Genomic DNA, 21,486 nt, shown 5'->3' with positions numbered 1-21,486 from the left:
CTACTGGATCCTCTCTCTCTCTGCTTCCTGAGCTTTGTCATACCTCTTCTTAAAACTATGTATGGTTCCTGCCTCCACTACTTCACTTGCTAGGCTATTCCACTTGCTGACAACTCTATGACTGAAGAAATACTTCCTAACGTCCCTGTGACTCGTCTGAGTCTTCAGCTTCCAGTTGTGACCCCTTGTCCCTGTGTCCCCTCTCTGGAACATCCTATCTCTGTCCACCTTGTCTATTCCCCGCAGTATCTTGTATGTCGTTATCATGTCTCCCCTGACCCTTCTGTCCTCCAATGTCGTCAGTCCGATTTCCCTTAACCTTTCCTCGTACGACATTCCCTTGAGCTCTGGGACTAGCCTTGTTGCAAACCTTTGTACTTTCTCTAACTTCTTGACGTGCTTGACCAGGTGTGGGTTCCAGACTGGTGCTGCATACTCCAGTATGGGCCTAACATACACAGTGTACAGTGTCTTGAACGATTCCTTATTAAGGTATCGGAACGCTATTCTCAGGTTTGCCAGGCGCCCGTATGCTGCAGCGGTTATTTGGTTGATGTGTGCCTCCGGTGATGTGCTCGGTGTTATGGTCACCCCAAGGTCTTTCTCCCTGAGTGAGGTCTGTAGTCTTTGTCCACCTAGCCTATACTCTGTCTGCGGTCTTCTTTGCCCCTCCCCAATCTTCATGACTTTGCATTTGGCTGGATTGAATTCGAGAAGCCAGTTGCTGGACCACATGTCCAGCCTGTCCAGGTCTCTTTGCAGTCCTGCCTCATCCTCGTCCAATTTAATTCTTCTCATCAACTTCACGTCATCTGCGAACAGGGACACTTCAGAGTCTATTCCTTCCATCATGTCGTTCACATATGTCAAAAATAGCACTGGTCCTAGAACTGACCCCTGTGGGACCCCGCTCGTAACAGGCGCCCACTGTGATACCTCTTCACGTACCATGACTCGTTGCTGCCTCCCTGTCAGGTATTCCCTTATCCATTGCAGTGCCCTCCCTTTTACGTGCGCCTGTGTGTGTGTGTGTGTGTGTGTGTGTGTGTGTGTGTGTGTGTGTGTGTGTGTGTGTGTGTGTGTGTGTGTGTGTGTGTTTATGCGTGTGTATGCGTGTGCGTCCGTGTACTCACCACCTAGTTGAACTCACCTAGTTGTGGTTGCGGGGGTTGACTCACAGTTCCTGGCCCCGCCTCTTCAACTGGCCGCTACCCGGTCACTCTTCCCGCTCCGTGAGCTTTATCATACCTCTTCTTAAAGCTATGTATGGAACCTGCCTCCACTACATCACTACCCAGGCTATTGCACTTCCTGACAGCTCTGTGACTGAAGAAATATTTCCTAACGTACGTGTGTGTGTGTGTGTGTGTGTGTGTGTGTGTGTGTGTGTGTGTGTGTGTGTGTGTGTGTGTGTGTGTGTGTGTGTGCGCGCGCGTTTGTGCCTGTGTGTTCGTGCGTGCGTTTGCGTCACACCATCTGGGTGGAACTAGTTTGAGCAGCAGGTAACCTCGGCCGAGCGCTGGTCACTCACCTGGCGGCGGCCTATGGCACTTCTGCAGTTACTGTACTCACCTAGTTGTGGCTGCAGGTTTTCGAGTCTCAGTTTCTGTTACCTCCGTCTCTTAACTCCATTTAACCTGTTCCACATGTTTCCTTAAAACTGTGGATAGGAAGGCACAAGGGTGTGGAACTTCATATTAATGCAAACCTCTCCGTAAACACAAATCTCACGCGTTCTGCGATGAATGACTTTTATGCGACACTTGGGTGTCTTTATTACTGAAACGTTTCGCCTGCACAGCAGGCTTCTTCAATCAGATACGGGAGAATTTGACACTGGAGACAGTAGAAGCAGTGTCGCACACTTGTCTTATTCATGCGGTGTTATATAACCATCAGTAATGTGTGTGACAATACAGTGGTTGTGACGGTGGCAGTAATTATATCCAAAAACTTGATCCAGGGAATGGGTGATACTCTGGATTAATTCAAGGAAGGTAATATAAAAACCTTACCGCAACATATGTTGAAGTCTGCAAGAGGAAAGTGCACAGCTACCCCCTCCAACCAGAGGACCGCTAACAGCATCAGTAATACTCTAAATAATAGATCCAGGTTGGATAAACTTAGATTTAGAAAAGATTTAGGGAAGTATGTATACAGTGACAGACATACAGCTCTCGGTGTATATATTCCTGGGGCCTCTCACTACTCTCATCCTCACACCTGTTCCTACCTTCATTACCACTATACACACACTTGTGTCTTCCACCACTCACCCACCTATACCTGCTACTTCCACCACTACACATTACATCATACACAAACACACACACACACACACACACACACACACACACACACACACACACACACACACACACACACACACACACACACACACACACACACACACATACAAACACACACGCAAACACACACAACACCTGCTACCTCCACCACTCATAACACTCCATTCATTCACTCACTATAGTTCAACTCTATAAACCAGTCACATTATTTCTGACACTTATTTGAGCTACACGTTACTGAAAATACAATTATTCTCCTTAGGAAACTTTCCATCCTCGCACGTTCACCAGAAGGGCTGTTTTGTTTCAGGCTTTATTGTTCTAGTCCCTCATTGAAGGCAAAGAGGAAGTCGTAATAGTGACCAATGCTCTTGTGGCAACTGCTCATGTCTTCGTGAGTTTCCTTGTTGTCTGGTCAGGATCAGTAGGTGAGCCAGGAGTGTTTGCTCTTCCCTCGGTTGAGTTATGAAACGCGTTAACGGAAGATCACTCGTGAGCTAGGAGTGTTTGCTCTTGCGTTTGCTCTTCCTCGTTCATTTGCTGCTTCCGGAGTGTAACAAGGCAAGGGGTGTGGTTGGTCCTTGAGTCCTTACTCTCTGACACCGTTCGCCGATTTCTCACACTTAAAAATTAAGCTGCAAGTTATGTAAAATGTCGGATATACGTTAATGTTAAGAGTGTGAGTAACATCCGGAGAGCCAGCAGGAGTAACGCTCCTGTTCGGTGAGTAGCCGGAAAGTAGCGATAAACAGGTCCCGTGGGCCAGCTGGTCCGCTGTGTTGTTGCTGGCTGCAGGAGCACCCGCTGACCATGTCCGCGACCTGCTGTGGCCTGGCCCTAAGTGTAGTCACCTGTTATCTTCACTCTGATATCCCCCGTTGTATAATACAACACGGCTAGCCCCACACCGACCAATCATAACCTCAATTTGATGACACGTCAGTTGTGATAGGATGCCTGGCGCTCAGGTAAAACGTGACGTCACTAAAGGTGGAATGACGTCATAGTTCTTTTATTTGCACTAAATCACGTAAATATCACACATTTATGCGAGCATTCCGTTTAATATAATGCCGATAGAACCACAAAACCACACGGGTATGCATCAGGACATGTCTTCTGGGTACATAGTGAGAGTTAAAGGAGTTTCCGGCACAAGATAGAGGTGGAGCTTGTGTCTGGGGGAGGAGCCACAGGACGCAAGAGATAAATACGGTGGAGAGGCCACAACTTGAGTCCACTCAGGCACTGTAAACGGTGATAGTGTAGTCGCAGGCGTCGACTGTGTAATCACAAGTGGAAGTTGCGACTCGTGGACACTTGTGAGTCTCAACGCCATGGTTGCTCTAAATCAAGACCCTCCTCCCTACGACGCCCAGGTACACCGCGACACATGTATGCCTAACACACACACACACACACACACATATATATATATATATATATATATATATATATATATATATATATATATATATATATATATATATATATATATAAATATATATATATATATAAATATATATATATATATAAATATGTATATATATATATATATATATATATATATATATATATATATATATATATATATATATTGTGTTTGCATGAGAAGATATCAGTAAAGAAATCGAAGTTTACAAGGAAACGCTGTGGGAATTAGTGAGGAAGATTTGTAACTCCTCACTGAAAGTAGATTGTGCAATATAGCCTCCGGAAGGACGGAAGGACTGCGCCTCTTGGTTGGTTGTTAGGATCTGGCAGGAGTTGTGGAGGGTAGCGCGACGTACCACATGGTCCTGAAGGCTTAGTGTTCCTTTTCGTGTCCACTTGTGTGGTTATTTTTCCGTTATCTGGTGCTCTCTTGTGTTCGCGTTATTCTGTGTTCACATATCTTCCCACGTGCTCCTTCGTATACCCTTTTGAGTCCTTGTGTTCCTTAGTGTTCCTTAATTAATTAGTGTTTCTTTGTGTTCCTGAACTTTCCCAAGTTTTCCTTCGTGTACCAAGTGTTCTTAATGTTTCCCAGTGTTCCTTCGTGCTCCTTAATGTTCCCTACTCTTCCTTCGTGTTTATGTATCTCAGTGTTCCTCCGGTGTTCCTTAATGTTCCCAAGGGTTCCTTCTTGCTCTCTAATATCCTCGTAGGAAACACCCTGACCTCTACTCTTATCCCTTTCGACTTTTCACCAGTTTCTATCTCTCGCCACGATGCTGGTAGTATCCCCTGCGACTCATGGCCAGTTTGTCTCTCGCCACGATGCTGGTAGTATCCCCTGCGACTCATGGCCAGTTTCTGTCTCTCGCCACGATGCTGGTAGTATCCCCTGCGACTCATGGCCAGTTTGTCTCTCGCCACGTTGCCGGTAGTATCCCCCTGCAACTCATCACCAGTTTCCATTCTTTGCCATTGCGATTTGGCGTACGGACCATGATGATGAGTCAAATCTGAAGACTTCCCATTACCCATCAGTCGCTGGTTGACCCCTGAGGGTTTATCACCTTCCCATAATAACTAAACCTTCCAAAAACGAAAGACGAAAACGGCCTCTAAGAAATCGTACTTTTTCCTTTTTTTAAAGTCCCTTTTCAACTGAACTTTTTTGTAAGTCCCCTTTTTAAAAAGGTCTTTTAAGGCCTCTTTCAATATTTTTTAATGCCCCCCCCCCTTTTAAATAACCCCATTTTTAACTGTTCAATTTTTATGACCAGCTGAACATGATGATGTGACCTCTGAAGAACACTGTTTTACTCCCCAGAACACCGTGATTTGACCTTCTTTAGAATGATGGTTTGATCTTTAATGACGTTAATGCAAGAAGATTAACTTTACAAGTCTGGCTCTATAATCTGACTTTGTTATAGTTCAAGGAAGTGAACAAGAACACTTGACTATAATCGATGAAGCTAATTTTGACGAGAATTGATCATGTTTAAAACATTTCACTGATTTTGTAAACGAACATGAAAAAAAAATCTTTAGAATCTATAACATTAGACAATTTTACTCAAAATAAATGTTTTTTAAATAATTATATCTGAATTTTAGTGGGGAAAAATTAAATTTGCTTAAAATCTTGGCCCCCATCTCTTCACTGGTCGCCACTAGGTCCATTCTCTCCCTGTTCTATGAGCTTTATCGTATCTCTTCTTGAAGCTATGAATGGATCCTGCCTCCACTACATCACTCTCCAGATTATTCCACTTCCTGACAACTCTATGGCTGAAGGAAAAACTTCCTTACATCACTGTGACTCATCAGCTTCCAGCTGTGACCCCCGTGTTGTTGTGGTCCATCTCTGAAACATTCCGTCACTATCCACCTCGTCAATTCCTCTCAGTATTTCGTATGTCGTCATCATGTTCCCCTTCCTTAAATCTCCTGTCCTCCATTGTCGCCATGTCGATTTCCCTTAACCTCTCCTCGTAGGACATACCCCTTACCTCCGGGACTAGTCTTGTTGCAAACCTTTGCATTTCTCTAATTTCTTGACGTGTTGTGTGTGTGTTTGTGTTGGGGGAAGGGGAAACAGCACACGCAAGCAATATTACAGTGACACCAACCAACACACTCAGCTGATCACTGTGGCTTGACGCCCACCTATAATTCCTATCGAAGGTCTTATTTCCACTGGAGTCCTCAGTCTTGTCCTCCAGGATGCGACCCACACCAGTCAACTTGCACCCATATACCTACTTGCTTGTTAGGTGAACAGCACAACAGGTGCAAGGAAACACGCTCAATGTTTCCACCCTTGCCTGGGATCGAACCACGTGTATAGCGAGAGCTACACGGGGCATCGTGCAAGTTATATAAATGTTATATATAAATATTTTGCGAAGAATGTGTTGGAAACATGCAAGAAAATGCCAATAAAAGTGCAACAAACAATTCGAATTACAGAATGGGTTACAGAAAGTGGAGCGTGAACAAGTGATGATGAATGTGTTTTATTCTTTGGGCCGCATTTCCGTGTTAAAAACTATCATAATGACAATTTGACTTAATGTTTTGCTCGTCATGTGTCAATACTGCAACCTGAAGTAAACTTTTACGAAGTTTTACAATGTTGTTCTGGTGCTACTAAATATGTGTACCTATGTATGTATGCATGTATGTATTTATGTATGTATGTACGTAAAAATGCCACATTTACAATCACGCGTTTTAATATATATATATATATATATATATATATATATATATATATATATATATATATATATATATATATATATATATGCCTTCCTGTGATGCAGTAGTTTCATTGTTCCTTGATAATGTGAGTAGTCACGAAAGCGCTTGGAATTTCTCTATTCTTTCACAGTGGTTGTTTAGCATATTCTGAAATCACCTGTTTACTGTGATCTTATTGTATATATATATATATATATATATATATATATATATATATATATATATATATATATATATATATATATATATATATATATATATATATATATATATATATATCGTGGCGAAATAGGTAAAACATGCGATTTTGGCTTAAAATAGTAACGCTCATTTTGCTGAATAAGGCAACCGAAAATTTGTGTATGCAATAATGTCGCAAAAATCATTCTGAACCTATCGAAAAAAAGAATTGTTTCATTGTTTTTGCTTATTATTAAATTTTTGTAAACTTATCTAAAATGTATTTAGTTGGATTAGATTAAATTAAATTGCACTTGTTATAATAAGTTAGTTAAGCTTTCTAAGGTAATTTTGGTACAAAATTATTAATTTTTACATTAACATAAATTAAAAAATATATATCTTTAAGCTAAGGAATGTATGAATATGTAAGGAGAGTGTGGAAGAGCTCACAGACAGGCCCGGGAAGGGCGGCATCACCCAAGGTCACCATCTCATGACTGGCCCTCTCTCACATAAACACACACACACACACACACACACAGTCATTACTAGTAAGGCTTGTTTAGCTCATCTGTCACACCTCGGATGAGCCTAGCCTCGAGTGGCAGACAGGATTCCGCAGGTGTGAGATTTGCCTCTGCTTCGCTTTGCCCACGATTCAAGCCAAAATCCCTTTGATTGTAAGCTGATCGCTATACCACTGAACAACCTCTGTTTACCTATGTTTCTCTCAGACTCCATGACACTGAATGGATTCTCAACAACGGTAATGAAATCTGTCATCCTGAGATGGGAGGGTTCGGTAAAATATCAGGGATATTCTCAAATTTCATTGGACCAGGGCTGAAGTTAGTTGTACGTGGAGGAATTGATGATGAGGACATCCTCATGCGTAAGAAAGGACAATCAGCAACGTACAAAAAACGGAGACAATGAATCACGAGTGCTTCAAGTTTTTATTTTAGTTAACCTTCATTAAGCTTCACACGTCGCTCTTCGTTTTCTTTGAAGCATAATATACTAAAGAAACTGTGTTCACGTATCACCACAATAATGTGTAGTAGTAAGTAAGTAAGTTTATTCAGGTATACACAAATACAGTTACATAGAATTATCATACATAGCAGCATATGTGTAGAGAACCTGGGATAACCCAAAAAAGTCAGACAGAGTGACTTATTTCCATTGGGGTTAGTAATAGTAATAGTAGTAGTAGCAGTAGTAGTTGTTGTAGTAGTTGTAGTAGTAGTAGCTGTAGTAGTTGTTGTAGTTGTAGTAGTAGTTGTTGTTGCTGTAGTAGTATACTAGTAGTTGTAGTAGTAGTGAGCTAGCTGTTTGCCTGTTATCTTTCATCACAGTGTGTGCAACAAAGGTAAGGTTAACAGGTTTATTCGGGTTTAGGTACACATAAATAGTTACATAAATTATCATACATAGCAACACATGTGTAGATTACCTAGAATAACCCGAAGAAGTCAGACAAAGTGACTTATTTCCATTGGGGTCCTTGTCAGGAAACAAGACAAGTGTTTCCTGATGCGGGTCTTAGTCATATGATGACCCGCCACTGGAGCTTTAGGTCGCCTAACCGAGGCCTTCCGCTGGCTTACCGGTCCACCTCGTTAATGGTTATGATTATAACCATTAACCATACATAGTGTTGAATTCTGTCAGTCTAAGCTGGTAGACTACAGTAGGGATAGGTTAGGGCTATGGGGATATCGTCAAGTATTCCTCTAAGGAATGTAGATGAATAGTTCAGAGAACCGACAAGTTGATAAATTAGACAAATGTGCAACTCTTGGGTATCTTTAATGAGCAAACGTTTCGCCACACAGTGACTTCATCAGTCCATACAACGTTTCCTCATTAAAGATACCTAAGTGTTGCACATGTGTCTAATTTATCATTCCTCTAAGGGTTTAGTAGGTACGGCAGCTTCAAAGGCTTCGTATCACCAGAGCTGGAGTTACTGTTACTTGGGAATTACCATCTCTCAGGATGGTTTATTCCATACACATGAGAAATGTGTGTGATGAATGGTTTGAAAAACCGACAAGTTGAAGATTGAGACACTTATGCAGCATATGGAAATCTTTATTCAGGAAACGTTTCGCCACACAGTGGCTTCATCAGTCCAATACAAAGAGGAAGGCGTAAGGAGAGGAGGAGAATGAGGTAATCAGTCCCTCAACCTGGAGTCGATGTGTTCAGTCCATCAATCTTGTAGAATATTCTACAAGATTGATGGACTGTAGAATATTCTACAAGATTGATGGATTGAACACATCGACTCCAGGTTGAGGGACTGATTACCTCATACTCCTCCTCTCCTTGCGCCTTCCTCTTTGTATTGGACTGATGAAGCCACTGTGTGGCGAAACGTTTCCTGAATAAAGATTCCCATATGCTGCATAAGTGTCTCAATCTTCAACATGAGAAATGGATTGTTTATATGGCGATATCTCCATCGTCACAAAGCGGCAGCAACAGAACAGTTAAGGGAAGGAACATCTGAATAACATAATAAATCTAAGTACATGCATTAATGTTTAACAAGATAATCATTATTTACTGACATGAGGTTCTAACCTTGGAAAAAGTTTCCCCTCCCCCCCCGTCCCCTACCAACACCTACTCCACGTCCCTCGCTTCCCCATCCCCCACCCGTTGCCCCCACTATCTCCCCCAGGTTTTCCTGTCTCCGTATCTCAGACTTACAACTTCATCACGAACTCATAAATCTTCCATCAACATCCTCCGGTTTACCACCACAGCAGAGTGACCGAAATAAGAAACAACACGTTCACTGTCACTCGCTCCCTACCTTCCTTGCAAGAATTATTAGGACATCACGATTCGGTGACCCATCTATCAGAAACATCTCCAGCCGTACGAACTTCCCTAATCATCCGTAACATCCTCACTAATCCGCAATATCCCCGCCCATTCTTCAGAGTGCAGGCACTCTGCTTCCCATTTCCAGAACTCAAATATATTTAGACGTTAACTGGTGTCTCTGAGTCTCTTAACAACTTTTCTCACACTCCAACAGCACTTCAAATCCCTGAAATCTATGAGGTGCCTGACAGGATGAGGAGTGACTGGGTGAGGTGCAGGTGGGGTGGAGTAGCACGGTGAGGAGCGGCAGGGATGTGTAATGTAAGGCGAGGTTAGGAGGAAACTGGTTAGGGCGGGGTAAAGGGGGGTGAGGGGGTGATTGTGGGGTAAGGGAAGGCTAAGAAAAGCGAAAGGTAGGTCATTACTAGAGGAAAATCCCAGGAGAATGCTGCATCCTCCTTTCCTCCCTGACACTGTAAAATGCATTCCGTTGACTCGTCACACTCACACACGCGCACGCACGCACGCACGCACGAACGCACGCGCAGCGAACGCATACACTCATCCACAAGGTTTTTCACGATAATCCAACAGGTGAAGTGTTGTCGTTCACTACTGCAGACTCTAAGAACATGCAACTCTGGAAGCTGTTCTTCCTCCGCTGAACACCAGAGGGAATATAAGTATAATTTATACGGTACATAGGAGCAAGTTAAGCAATTCGCATAAATAATTCGTAATAATAATAAATGTTAAAATAATGTTAGTAAAATAAGAATAAGCATCTTAGCATCTTAATACCTTGTAGGAAGGTCAGCCTTCTTGTTTAACCTGTAGGAAGGTCAGCTTTCTTGTTAAACCTGTGGGAAGGTCAGCCGTATTGTTTAACCTGTAGGAAGGTCAGCTTTCTTGTTAAACCTGTGGGAAGGTCAGCCGTCTTGTTTTAACCTGTGGGAAGGTCAGTCTTCTTGTTTAACCTGTGGGAAGGTCAGCCTCCTTGTTTAACCTGTAGGAAGGTCAGCTTTCTTGTTAAACCTGTGGGAAGGTCAGCCGTCTTGTTTTAACCTGTGGGAAGGTCAGCCTTCTTGTTTAACCTGTAGGAAGGTCAGCCTTCTTGTTTTAACATGTGGGAAGCTCAGCCTTCTTGTTTTAACATGTTTTTCGCTTCTGATGACCAGAGCTTTGGTAAGATGGGTAAGGAAGAAGGATGGGTAAGGATGGAAATATTGGAAAAGGGGGGGAGGGGGGGGAGAGGTAGGATATAAAAGGTAAGTGGGAAGCTCAGCCTTCTTGTTTAACCTGTGGGAAGGCCAGCCTCCTTGTTTAACCTGTAAGAAGGTCAGCCTTCTTGTTTAACCTGTAGGAAGGTCAGCCTTCTTGTTTAACCTGTAGGAAGGTCAGCCTTCTTGTTTAACCTGTAGGAAGGTCAGCCCTCTTGTTTAACCTGTAGGAAGGTCAGCCTTCTTGTTTAACCTGTAGGAAGATCAGCCTTCTTGTTTAACCTGTAGGAAGGTCAGCCTCCTTGTTTAACCTGCAGGAAGGTCAGCCTTCTTGTTTAACCTGTAGGAAGGTCAGCCTTCTTGTTTAACCTGTAGGAAGGTCAGCTTCCTTGTTTAACCTGTAGGAAGGTCAGCCTTCTTGTTTAGCCTGTAGGAAGGTCAGCCTTCTTGTTTAACCTGTAGGAAGGTCAGCCTTCTTGTTTAGCCTGTAGGAAGGTCAGCCTTCTTGTTTAACCTGTAGGAAGGTCAGCCTTCTTGTTTAGCCTGTAGGAAGGTCAGCCTTCTTGTTTAACCTGTAGGAAGGTCAGCCTTCTTGCTTAACCTGTAGAAAGGTCAGCCTTTTTGCTTAACCTGTAGAAAGGTCAGCCTTCTTGTTTAACCTGTAGAAAGGTCAGCCTTCTTGTTTAACCTGTAGAAAGGTCAGCTTTCTTGTTTAACCTGTAGAAAGGTCAGCCTTCTTGGTTTAACCTGTAGAAAGGTCAGCCTTCTTGTTTAATCTGTAGAAAGGTCAGCCTTCTTGTTTAACCTGTAGGAAGGTCAGCCTTCTTGTTTAACCTGTAGGAAGGTCAGCCTCCTTGTTTAACCTGTAGGAAGGTCAGCCTCCTTGTTTAACCTGTAGAAAGGTCAGCCTTCTTGTTTAACCTGTAGGAAGGTCAGCCTTCTTGTTAAACCTGTAGGAAGGTCAGCCTCCTTGTTTAACCTGTAGGAAGGTCAGCCTTCTTGTTTAACCTGTAGGAAGGTCAGCCTTCTTGTTTAACCTGTAGGAAGGTCAGCCTTCTTGTTTAGCCTGTAGGAAGGTCAGCGTTCTTGGTTTAACCTGTAGGAAGGTAAACCTTCTTGTTTAGCCTGTAGGAAGGTCAGCCTTCTTGTTTAACCTGTAGGAAGGTCAGCCTTCTTGTTTAGCCTGTAGAAAGGTCAGCCTTCTTGTTTAACCTGTAGAAAGATCAGCCTTCTTGTTTAACCTGTAGAAAGGTCAGCTTTCTTGTTTAACCTGTAGAAAGGTCAGCCTTCTTGGTTTAACCTGTAGAAAGGTCAGCCTTCTTGTTTAACCTGTAGAAAGGTCAGCCTTCTTGTTTAACCTGTAGGAAGGTCAGCCTTCTTGTTTAACCTGTAGGAAGGTCAGCCTCCTTGTTTAACCTGTAGAAAGGTCAGCCTTCTTGTTTAACCTGTAGGAAGGTCAGCCTTCTTGTTAAACCTGTAGGAAGGTCAGCCTCCTTGTTTAACCTGTAGGAAGGTCAGCCTTCTTGTTTAACATGTAGGAAGGTCAGCCTTCTTGTTTAACCTGTAGGAAGGTCAACCTTCTTGTTTAGCCTGTAGGAAGATCAGCCTTCTTGTTTAACCTGTAGGAAGGTCAGCCTTCTTGTTTAGCCTGTAGAAAGGTCAGCCTTCTTGTTTAACCTGTAGGAAGGTCAGCCTTCTTGCTTAACCTGTAGAAAGGTCAGCCTTCTTGTTTAACCTGTAGAAAGGTCAGCTTTCTTGTTTAACCTGTAGAAAGGTCAGCCTTGGTTTAACCTGTAGAAAGGTCAGCTTTCTTGTTTAACCTGTAGAAAGGTCAGCCTTCTTGGTTTAACCTGTAGAAAGGTCAGCCTTCTTGTTTAACCTGTAGAAAGGTCAGCCTTCTTGTTTAACCTGTAGGAAGGTCAGCCTTCTTGTTTAACCTGTAGAAAGGTCATCCTTCTTGGTTTAACGTGTAAAAAGGTCAGCCTTCTTGGTTTAACCTGTAGGAAGGTCAGCCTTCTTGTTTAACCTGTAGGAAGGTCAGCCTTCTTTTTTTAACCTGTAGGAAGATCAGCCTTCTTTTTTTAACCTGTAGGAAGGTCAGCCTTCTTGTTTAAACCTGTAGGAAGGTCAGCCTTCTTGTTGTAACCTGTAGGAAGGTCAGCTTTCTTGTCGTAATCTGTATGGAGTCATCCTTCTTGTTTTAACCTGTAGGAAGGTCATCCTCCTTGTTTTAACCTGTATGAAAATCATCCTTCTTGTTTTAACCTGTAGGAAGGCCAGCCTTCTTGATAATGGAGAAGAGGGATTAAGGCTGGGTAAATTAAAGTCGAATAACAGGTAATAACGCCACGTGGGAAAAGGGTAAAAAAAAAACGGTGGATACTGACAAGAGATAATAAAAACTGATCACAGAAAAGGCGAGTAAAGATAGACAATAGAGACAGCACGAGAAATGCACAAGAACAGATAGCGACATCCGGGAGATAAGCAGTGATGAAACAGAGAGAGAGAGAGAGACAGACAGATAGTGGTAAGGGATTTAATTCCCTTATTTACGAGATTACTGGAGTAAAACGACTTACTAGCCGATCGACGTTTTTATCACAACGCTTCGCTCTATGTAGAGCTTTATCATTCACACATTTTGCTCTCTGCACAGCCATATCAGCCATACATTTCGCTCGGCTTGGAGCTTTATCGGCTACGCTTTTCACTCTACCTGGAGTCTACCTAGAGTCTACCTGGAGTCTACCTGGAGTCTACCTGGAGGGCATTCCGCGGATCAACGCCCCCGCGGCCCTGGTGCACGACCAGGCCTCCCGGTGGATTAGGGCCTGATCAGCGAAGCTGTTACTGCTGGCCGCACGTAGTCCAACGTACGAACCACAGCCCGGCTGATCCGGCACCGACTTTTGGTATCTGTCCAGCTCCGTCTGAAAGACAACCAGGGGTTTATTGGTGTCAAGCTTTATCAAGTCTTCTTAAAACTCAATGAAGCTCTACACACAGAGCGAAGACTTAGAGTGAAATTAGACACTTTAATGTAATATAGAGCCCTGACACATAAGGTTACGCTTGATTTACAAGCTTGATTTACAAGCTTAATTTACAAGGTTAATTTAATTTTCCAAGCTTTATTAACAACTTTAACGAGCTTCAAGTTTGATTTACCAGGTTATTCAATAAGCTTGATTTACAAACTTGATATACAAGTTTGATTCGCAAGCTTAATTTAAAAGCTGATTTACAGGCTTCATTTGTTTTTAAATTGCTGACTTGCAACAGCTTTACGCAAAAAAAAATACTTGTTACCATTAAAGCTTGTTCAGCTTACATGTCATTAACGGAATCCTGTCGGTAACCTGGCCGCATCCTATCGGCATCCTGTCGGTAATCTGGCCGCATCCTACCCGCATCCAGTCTACATCTCGCCCTTCTATCAAGATTATCCTCATTATATTCACGCGGAAGCGCTGAACCCGTAAGGGTCACACAGCGCCTGGGAAATGAGAGGTAATCAGATTTGATCCGAGGAAGGGGAAGGGGAAGGGTACTGAGAGTAACAACAGGAGAAAGTAACCGAGAGAATTGTAGCCTGGAAATTCTATGACTAAATGCAGGGAGGAGACAACCCACAATACCACAATACCGCGGCAGTACAATTCACAAATCACCCACAAATTAGAGCTAGTAAATCTTGAGACGACGTTTCGGTCCGTCCTGGAGCGAATTTGAGTGGGGGAGAAGAGGGAGTAAATACAGTTGAATTAGGAGTGTCAGAGAGAGAAGCAACGCTAATGAAGACACGGCAGTAATATTATATGATTAACAAAGGAAGAAAAGAGGAAGGGTTACAGGTGTGACCTTTAAGAATTATGAGGATTAAAGTCTTGATAATGGTTCTGGGAGAAGCGAAACCTTGGCAGATTAATAGAATGAGTTTAAAGGGGTATTAGAAAGTGCTTCTATTTGAAAATTTAATATATATATATATATATATATATATATATATATATATATATATATATATATATATATATGTGTGTGTGTGTATATACATGTATATATACAATGTGTGTGTTTTGTGTGTGTGTGGAACCGAATAGGTAAAACTTGCGATTTTGAATGGTGGGGGGGATGCTGGAACATTGCCTGGGAGTGGGGAAGTCACCCTCGTATTCCATCTCCCCCCTCAAGGCCATAACCTCAGGGTCAAGGTCGGTCTTGTGCTCCGACTCTCACAGTTGCTAATGCTACTTCGTTTGACCCTTACTGGTTGAACACTTCCCTCTCAACAAAATACTGACACTAAGGTTTCTGCTGCTGTCAGAGCATGAAGAGGAGGAGAAGGAGAAGGGAGAGGAGGTAGAGAAGTAGGAACAGCAAGAGGAAGATGAGGAGGATACAATTCCAGGCACGACTCATCTTTCCCAGGGCCAGTTTTTGTACTGGCCAGCACACCCTTGTGTCTGGTCACCAGGCGGCCACCACATCACTACCTGCTCACGACGACGCCACCTGCCCGCAACGACACCACCTGCCCACAACGACGCCACCTGCCCACAACGACACCACCTGCCCACAACGGCGCCACTTTCTCACGACGACACAACCTGCCCACAACGACATTACCTGCCCACGACAACATCACCTACTCAGGATACCACCTGCCCAGGAGAACAGCTCCTACCCAGTAGACGACAGCACCTATCTAGAAGAACGACAGCACTCTCCATGCACAGAAAAAAATTCAAGGTCCTATTTGCCCAGGAAGGAAGTATCAGGGACATTGACAAGGGTGGAGAACAGGGAGGGAAGACGGGGTATAGAAGTGGAGAGGGAGAGAGCAGAAAGATAGGAGAGGATAATAGAGAGAGAGAGAGGGGGAAGGGAGAGAACCAGGGACTATATTATTTTTCAATTAAATAAAATAGATACATCAGCAGTGTGCTGCTGCAGCTTATTCTACATGATAGTTACACAGTGAGAAGAAAAACAAGATATGCTTCCCTGTCATGTTCCATCACACATATCTTAACAAGACACAATATCTTAACAAGATACAATATCTTAACAAGATACAATATCTTAACAAGACACAATATCTTAACAAGATACAATATCTTAACAAGACACAATATCTTAACAAGATACAATATCTTAACAAGATACAATATCTTAACAAGACACAATATCTTAACAAGATACAATATCTTAACAAGACACAATATCTTAACAAGACACAATATCTTAACAAGACACAATATCTTAACAAGACACAATATCTTAACAAGACACAATATCTTAACAATACACAATATCTTAACAAGACACAATATCTTAACAAGACACAATATCTTAACAAGACACAATATCTTAACAAGACACAATATCTTAACAAGACACAATATCTTAACAAGATACAATATCTTAACAACACACAATATCTTAACAAGACACAATATCTTAACAAGACACAATATCTTAACAAGATACAATATCTTAACAACACACAATATCTTAACAAGACACAATATCTTAACAAGACACAATATCTTAACAAGATACAATATCTTAACAAGACACAATATCTTAACAAGATACAATATCTTAACAAGACACAATATCTTAACAACACACAATATCTTAACAAGACACAATATCTTAACAAGACACAATATCTTAACAAGACACAATATCTTAACAAGACACAATATCTTAACAAGACACAATATCTTAACAAGACACAATATCTTAACAAGACACAATATCTTAACAAGACACAATATGTGGTTTACGGCACCTGGAAACCGCTTCATTCACCAAGGACTTTATCAGTTGGAGAACTGATAAAGTCCTTGGTGAGCTAAACATTCTCAATAAAATACCATAAATCATGTAGTATGTATATTTGTTGGTATATAATACAAGTGACATATACACCGTCGATATATATACCAATCACACAAGATGGATTTTTTTTACATCAAGTGATGGAATCTGTCAGCCTGGGCTGGTAGACTTCAGCAGTGTCTGCTTAGGTTGGAAGACTTCAGTAGTATCAGCCTAGCCTGACCGATTTCAGCAGTATTAGCCTAAGCTGGCCGACTTCAGTATTGTCAGCCTGGGCAGGGAGACTTCAGTAGTGTCAATCTAAGCTGGCTGACTTCAATAGTGTCGATGAAGATATCATCAAGTATTCCATTTTAAAGGTTCGTCAATTACAGAAATTTCAAAAGTTTAGCTCCAGCAGAGCTGGCGTTACTGTTACTTGGGAATTACCGACTCACAGGATAACCTAACCAACAGTTACAGTGGAATATATGAGAATATCAGCAGGATCGCTTATAGGAGATGATGGGGAGGTGGGAGTGGAGGTGAGGGATGAGATAAGGGGAGAGTAATGAAGAAGAATGAGTGAAGAGGAGATGGAAGGGAGAGAGAGAAGAGCGACCTAGAGCACTTGGTGAGAGAAGACAGTAGAATGCATATATAAGGCGTTGAAAAGAATAGTGAAGACAGGGAGGAAAGGAATAGTAAAGGCAGTGAGGAAATAAATATCTATCAGTTGGAAAGAAAATCAAATTTATGAGGGAATGGGTGGGCGATGCATCAGGTCTGGGTGATCACAACTCCTAGGTGGGAATGGATATGGACCAGTGGGGGGTACGTATTTTGGGCCTGGAAAAAGAGAGAAACACAGTTGGATAGGAAAGTAAGAGTGGAAAGTTCACTGCCTACTGGAGTACAGGAGCGCCTGTATTAGTGTGTAACGGGAGGGGTTACAGCACACCTCCGAGACTGAGACAAATGTAAATGAGAAAGGTAAAAGTGCATTTTCCTCACCTAGATGAATATTCGTAAACCGCTGGGTTTTTACAAGCTGATGAAGATATACTTACACCCCGGAAAACAACTTGGACCGTATTTAATGGAAACTTACACCGCATTCGACACAAACTTACAGCACATTAGACACAAACGACGCATTAAAAACAGACACAAACAGAATAAAATACATGTAATTGTCGTTATAAAGTACCATTAACCACCGTTCGACCCCTCTGGGTGTTTTCAAGATGTTTCCCAGATCTCATCCATTTTATTGTCTCATTTTACTATGGGTTATTTTTTGTCGGAGATACGGCTGTATCCCTGAGGGTCAGACATGACAAAACTCAAACTTAGCTAAAGGTTAATTAATGGAGGTTCACGATGTGGGGCAGTGTTGGAGCCCTTCTTGCAATCCACGCGTTACTTGCCCACCCTTGCGTCTGTTTTTTTTTTAATCTGTTCGTGCCTGTTTCTAATGTGCCGTTTGTGACTAATGCGCTGTAACTTTGTTTCTAATGCCGTGTCCAAGAACTGAAACGTCTTCGATAAAACTGTCCAAGGTGAATGTATTCATGTCCATTTCTCACAAGTTGTCGGCACTCGTTTGTATTTTTACTAAACACTTAGAATGACACATAAAAATAAGCTGAAGAAGGTTTGTTACCAGTCAGATCCCCGTTCTGATGGGCAAGAGTTACAAATAATATAAAAGAGAGAGAAATCTATTGGCGCTGAAAACTCAATGGTGTCGACACGCTATTTTACGTTCACTGGGGCAGTCTGTTTAGCAAAATTTGACCAGTTATAATCACAACACAAAATCCCACAAATGCAATAAATTCTGGGCACCACCACTTAAATGTTAGTCGCTAACCCCACGCCTTGAGTCATGTAAATATGTGAATTGGTGTAGGAAATTTGCTTCCACAACTCACTACTTCCTCTCCAAGCGTGAGTAATGTGTGAGGGGGGGAGGGAGACTGAAACAAAAAGTGGATGTATCAGTAGAGTGTTGCTACCCTCTTCTGTATGACAGCTACACGGTGGAGAACAGAAGCTTACTATTCTTCACGATATCCTCATTGTCACAGTGAAGTTGTGTTTGTGTGTGTGTGTGAGAGAGAGAGAGAGAGTGAGTGGGGGAGCTTTTTGAGATAAACACCCACACTTTCCCCTTCCCCTACACATCTCCCCCAACCCCACCCCACAAACACATTTGCTCTGGCTTTGTCTCATCGTAATAGCAAATGAGGTGTGTTGAATTTTGTGATTCATTTCGTTTGACCTTTACATTGACTTTTTCTGTTTTTTCCTCGCCACCCAGAATGAACCAAGGCTGCTGTTTGTTTAGTGAAGAGTGAAGCAAGAGTGTGTTAAGCGTCAAAACGTCACACCAGCGCTATTATTTGCAACTTGCGTCACATTTACAGCGTCACAGCAAGCTCGCTGTTTGCTTAGCGTTACAGAGTTGGGAGTCCAATGTTTACTTAGCGTTACAAAGCGTTGCGTTATGTTGCAAATTTAGTCGTAATATTTACTGAACACTATATCGCATTAGGTCAGTTAACAATCTTGGACTTATAAGTGAAGTCAGCTTTGACGCGCCTCATAAACCAAACACTCATTTTCACATGAGGATTTCAGCAAATGTCTCGACATACCGGTACGTAATTAAGTTACGTTCATGAGTACGACAAGTCCAACATTAGATACCTGTATTCAAGAAACGTTTCGCATGTGGTGTGGGTTTAATAAGTCGCATAAAGGGATGAATTACAATTCTGATGAAGCCTACAGGGCAGGCGAAATGTTTCGTCAATAAAGATACCCGGTGTCGCACATGTGTCTTGCTCATCAAGTGGACGATATAGTATACCATTGCTTACCTGAAACCCGTGATACACATGTGACTGGTTTCGAAAGGTTTTCTACCGTCGCAGCCCGGCCTGAGGCCAAGCTCTTCTGGTGACTGCTTGTCCAACCAGTCTGTTGCCGTTCGCAGACTGCTGGCCCATATAGCCATCACAGCCTGGTTGATCTGACACTTGGCGGAGGTATTGATCAGATCTCTCTCTCTCTCAGTCTCTCTCTCTCTCTCTCTCTCTCTCCTCAAAACTTTAAGCAATTGTTCCAGCAATGTTTATCATATCTGCTGGTAGCAGGTTGAATAATCTTGGAACACTGATGTTGACGTAGTGTTCTCTAATTGTGCTCATGGCGCCCCTGCATCTGACAGGGTCTATCAGAGTATTGTATCCTTGTATTTCATTGAGGGTGTTGCATCATCACCCCTTGTGTTGTGTCATCTTGTTAGCACCAACCGCACCCCTCGATGTCAACATCCGTTTCTCTGTTAACACCCGTTGTCACATGACATATTGTATGAGGCTCCCATTTCTCCCCTACCTCATTACCACGCCTCCAGGTGCCAGTATCCGGTAGTCTGTTGACGCCTGGTGTATGCACGTCATGAACTGCTGTATGTACATTGCGAACTGTTATAGGTGTATTCTGACCTGTTATATGTATGGTATGAGCTGTTGTATGCATGTCACGACCTGTTTCATGCACGTTATAGCCTGCAGTATATATGGTCTCACCCTGGTATGTATGGTATGACCTGCTGTATGTACATCACAGTCTGTTGTACATCTTGTATGTACAGCTAAACCTTTGCATGTACACGACATCATATTATATATACAAGAGGTCGAACACCCGTACGTGCCGTGTGTACGTATATATAGTATATGTACGACACAACATACATATATATATGCATGTAAATGTACATCAGCTGATCAGAGGTGCCTCATCAATGTGTCGCCTCTGTCATACACACTTACCTTTAACAGATTATTACTCCATTATTCAAGGTAAGTGCTCAACCCAGAAGGGTCATGCAGTGCCTGATCCGAGCAACGGGATTGGGGTAGCTCCAACTCCATGGATCAAGAGACCACCGTAAGGGAACAGGTGTCAGGTAAACTGGCGAGATTGGCAGGTTCAGGGCTGAGAGAGAGAGAGAGAGAGAGAGAGAGAGAGAGAGAGAGAGAGAGAGAGAGAGAGAGATTAGCTTTCAGAGTGTGTATACTATTGTTGTCTGGCCTTCATTCCACTTTTGTCTCTGACAAAAGAGAACATTGACAACTCTAACATTACCCATGACACGTCTGCTACGTACGTATATTATAATGTTTATCATAACTTCTGTTATTTTGTCCTGGACTCATACACCTAGACACCATAGTCCTTAATCTATCTAGAGTAGAAACTTCTCAGCTGATAGCCTCGGTGTGGACTTCCGAGTTCTCTGCTATCTGCCTTTTCCCTGAACACCCCCCCCCCCACACCCTGACCTAACTGTATTTTCACTTGGTTATTATTATTTTTACCGTCGTCATCGTCGTTGTCATCATTATTAATCATCATCACTGGTTAATACAAGTATTTTGACGGGTGAGTCGGCGAATATCAGACAACGCCCGATCCTGTATTCTCCCGACACCTCACAGCAGCAGGAGCCCTCCAGGGCTCCCGTGTTCCACACTAGTTTTACAGTATTTACAAGCTGTATTTACATTATTTACATACAGTTTGTATGACAGATGTAAATGGTGTAGAAAAGTGAGAAGTTGAACTTGTCAGTATGTATGTGTAAGTGTATTTTAATATTTCAGTTACATATTCCTTTCTTCCACGTCCTGAAATATACTGACAGAATTTACATTTCGTCAGTATGTTCTGTCACTGTTTTACCACCAATTTTACATCTCTGGTTCCTCTTAATTGCGAGTAGGGCTTTTGTTACACATTAATATTCCCAGTCTGTAAATATTTTCTCTCTCTCTCTCTCTCTCTCTCTCTCTCTCTCTCTCTCTCTCTCTCTCTCTCTCTCT

At 42.4% G+C, this 21,486-nt stretch overlaps 1 protein-coding gene across 1 annotated transcript in view; it reads left to right on the top strand.

The window, feature by feature from the left end:
* The first annotated feature begins 3,530 nt into the window (after window positions 1–3,530).
* Window positions 3,531–21,486, top strand: part of LOC128691391 (sodium-dependent phosphate transport protein 2B) — a 71,866-nt gene continuing 53,910 nt past the window's right edge. Inside the window, exon 1 of the mRNA XM_070091593.1 lies at window positions 3,531–3,691. Within this exon, the coding sequence (XP_069947694.1) occupies window positions 3,650–3,691 (42 nt within the window). The 5' untranslated portion in view covers window positions 3,531–3,649. The remainder of the gene's footprint in view (window positions 3,692–21,486) is intronic.

This window comes from Cherax quadricarinatus, chromosome 36 (genome assembly GCF_038502225.1).
Source record: "Cherax quadricarinatus isolate ZL_2023a chromosome 36, ASM3850222v1, whole genome shotgun sequence".
Classification (NCBI taxonomy): Eukaryota; Metazoa; Arthropoda; class Malacostraca; order Decapoda; family Parastacidae; genus Cherax; species Cherax quadricarinatus.
Note: the sequence above shows the minus strand (reverse complement) of the source record. Positions and strands in the feature narration are given on the sequence as shown.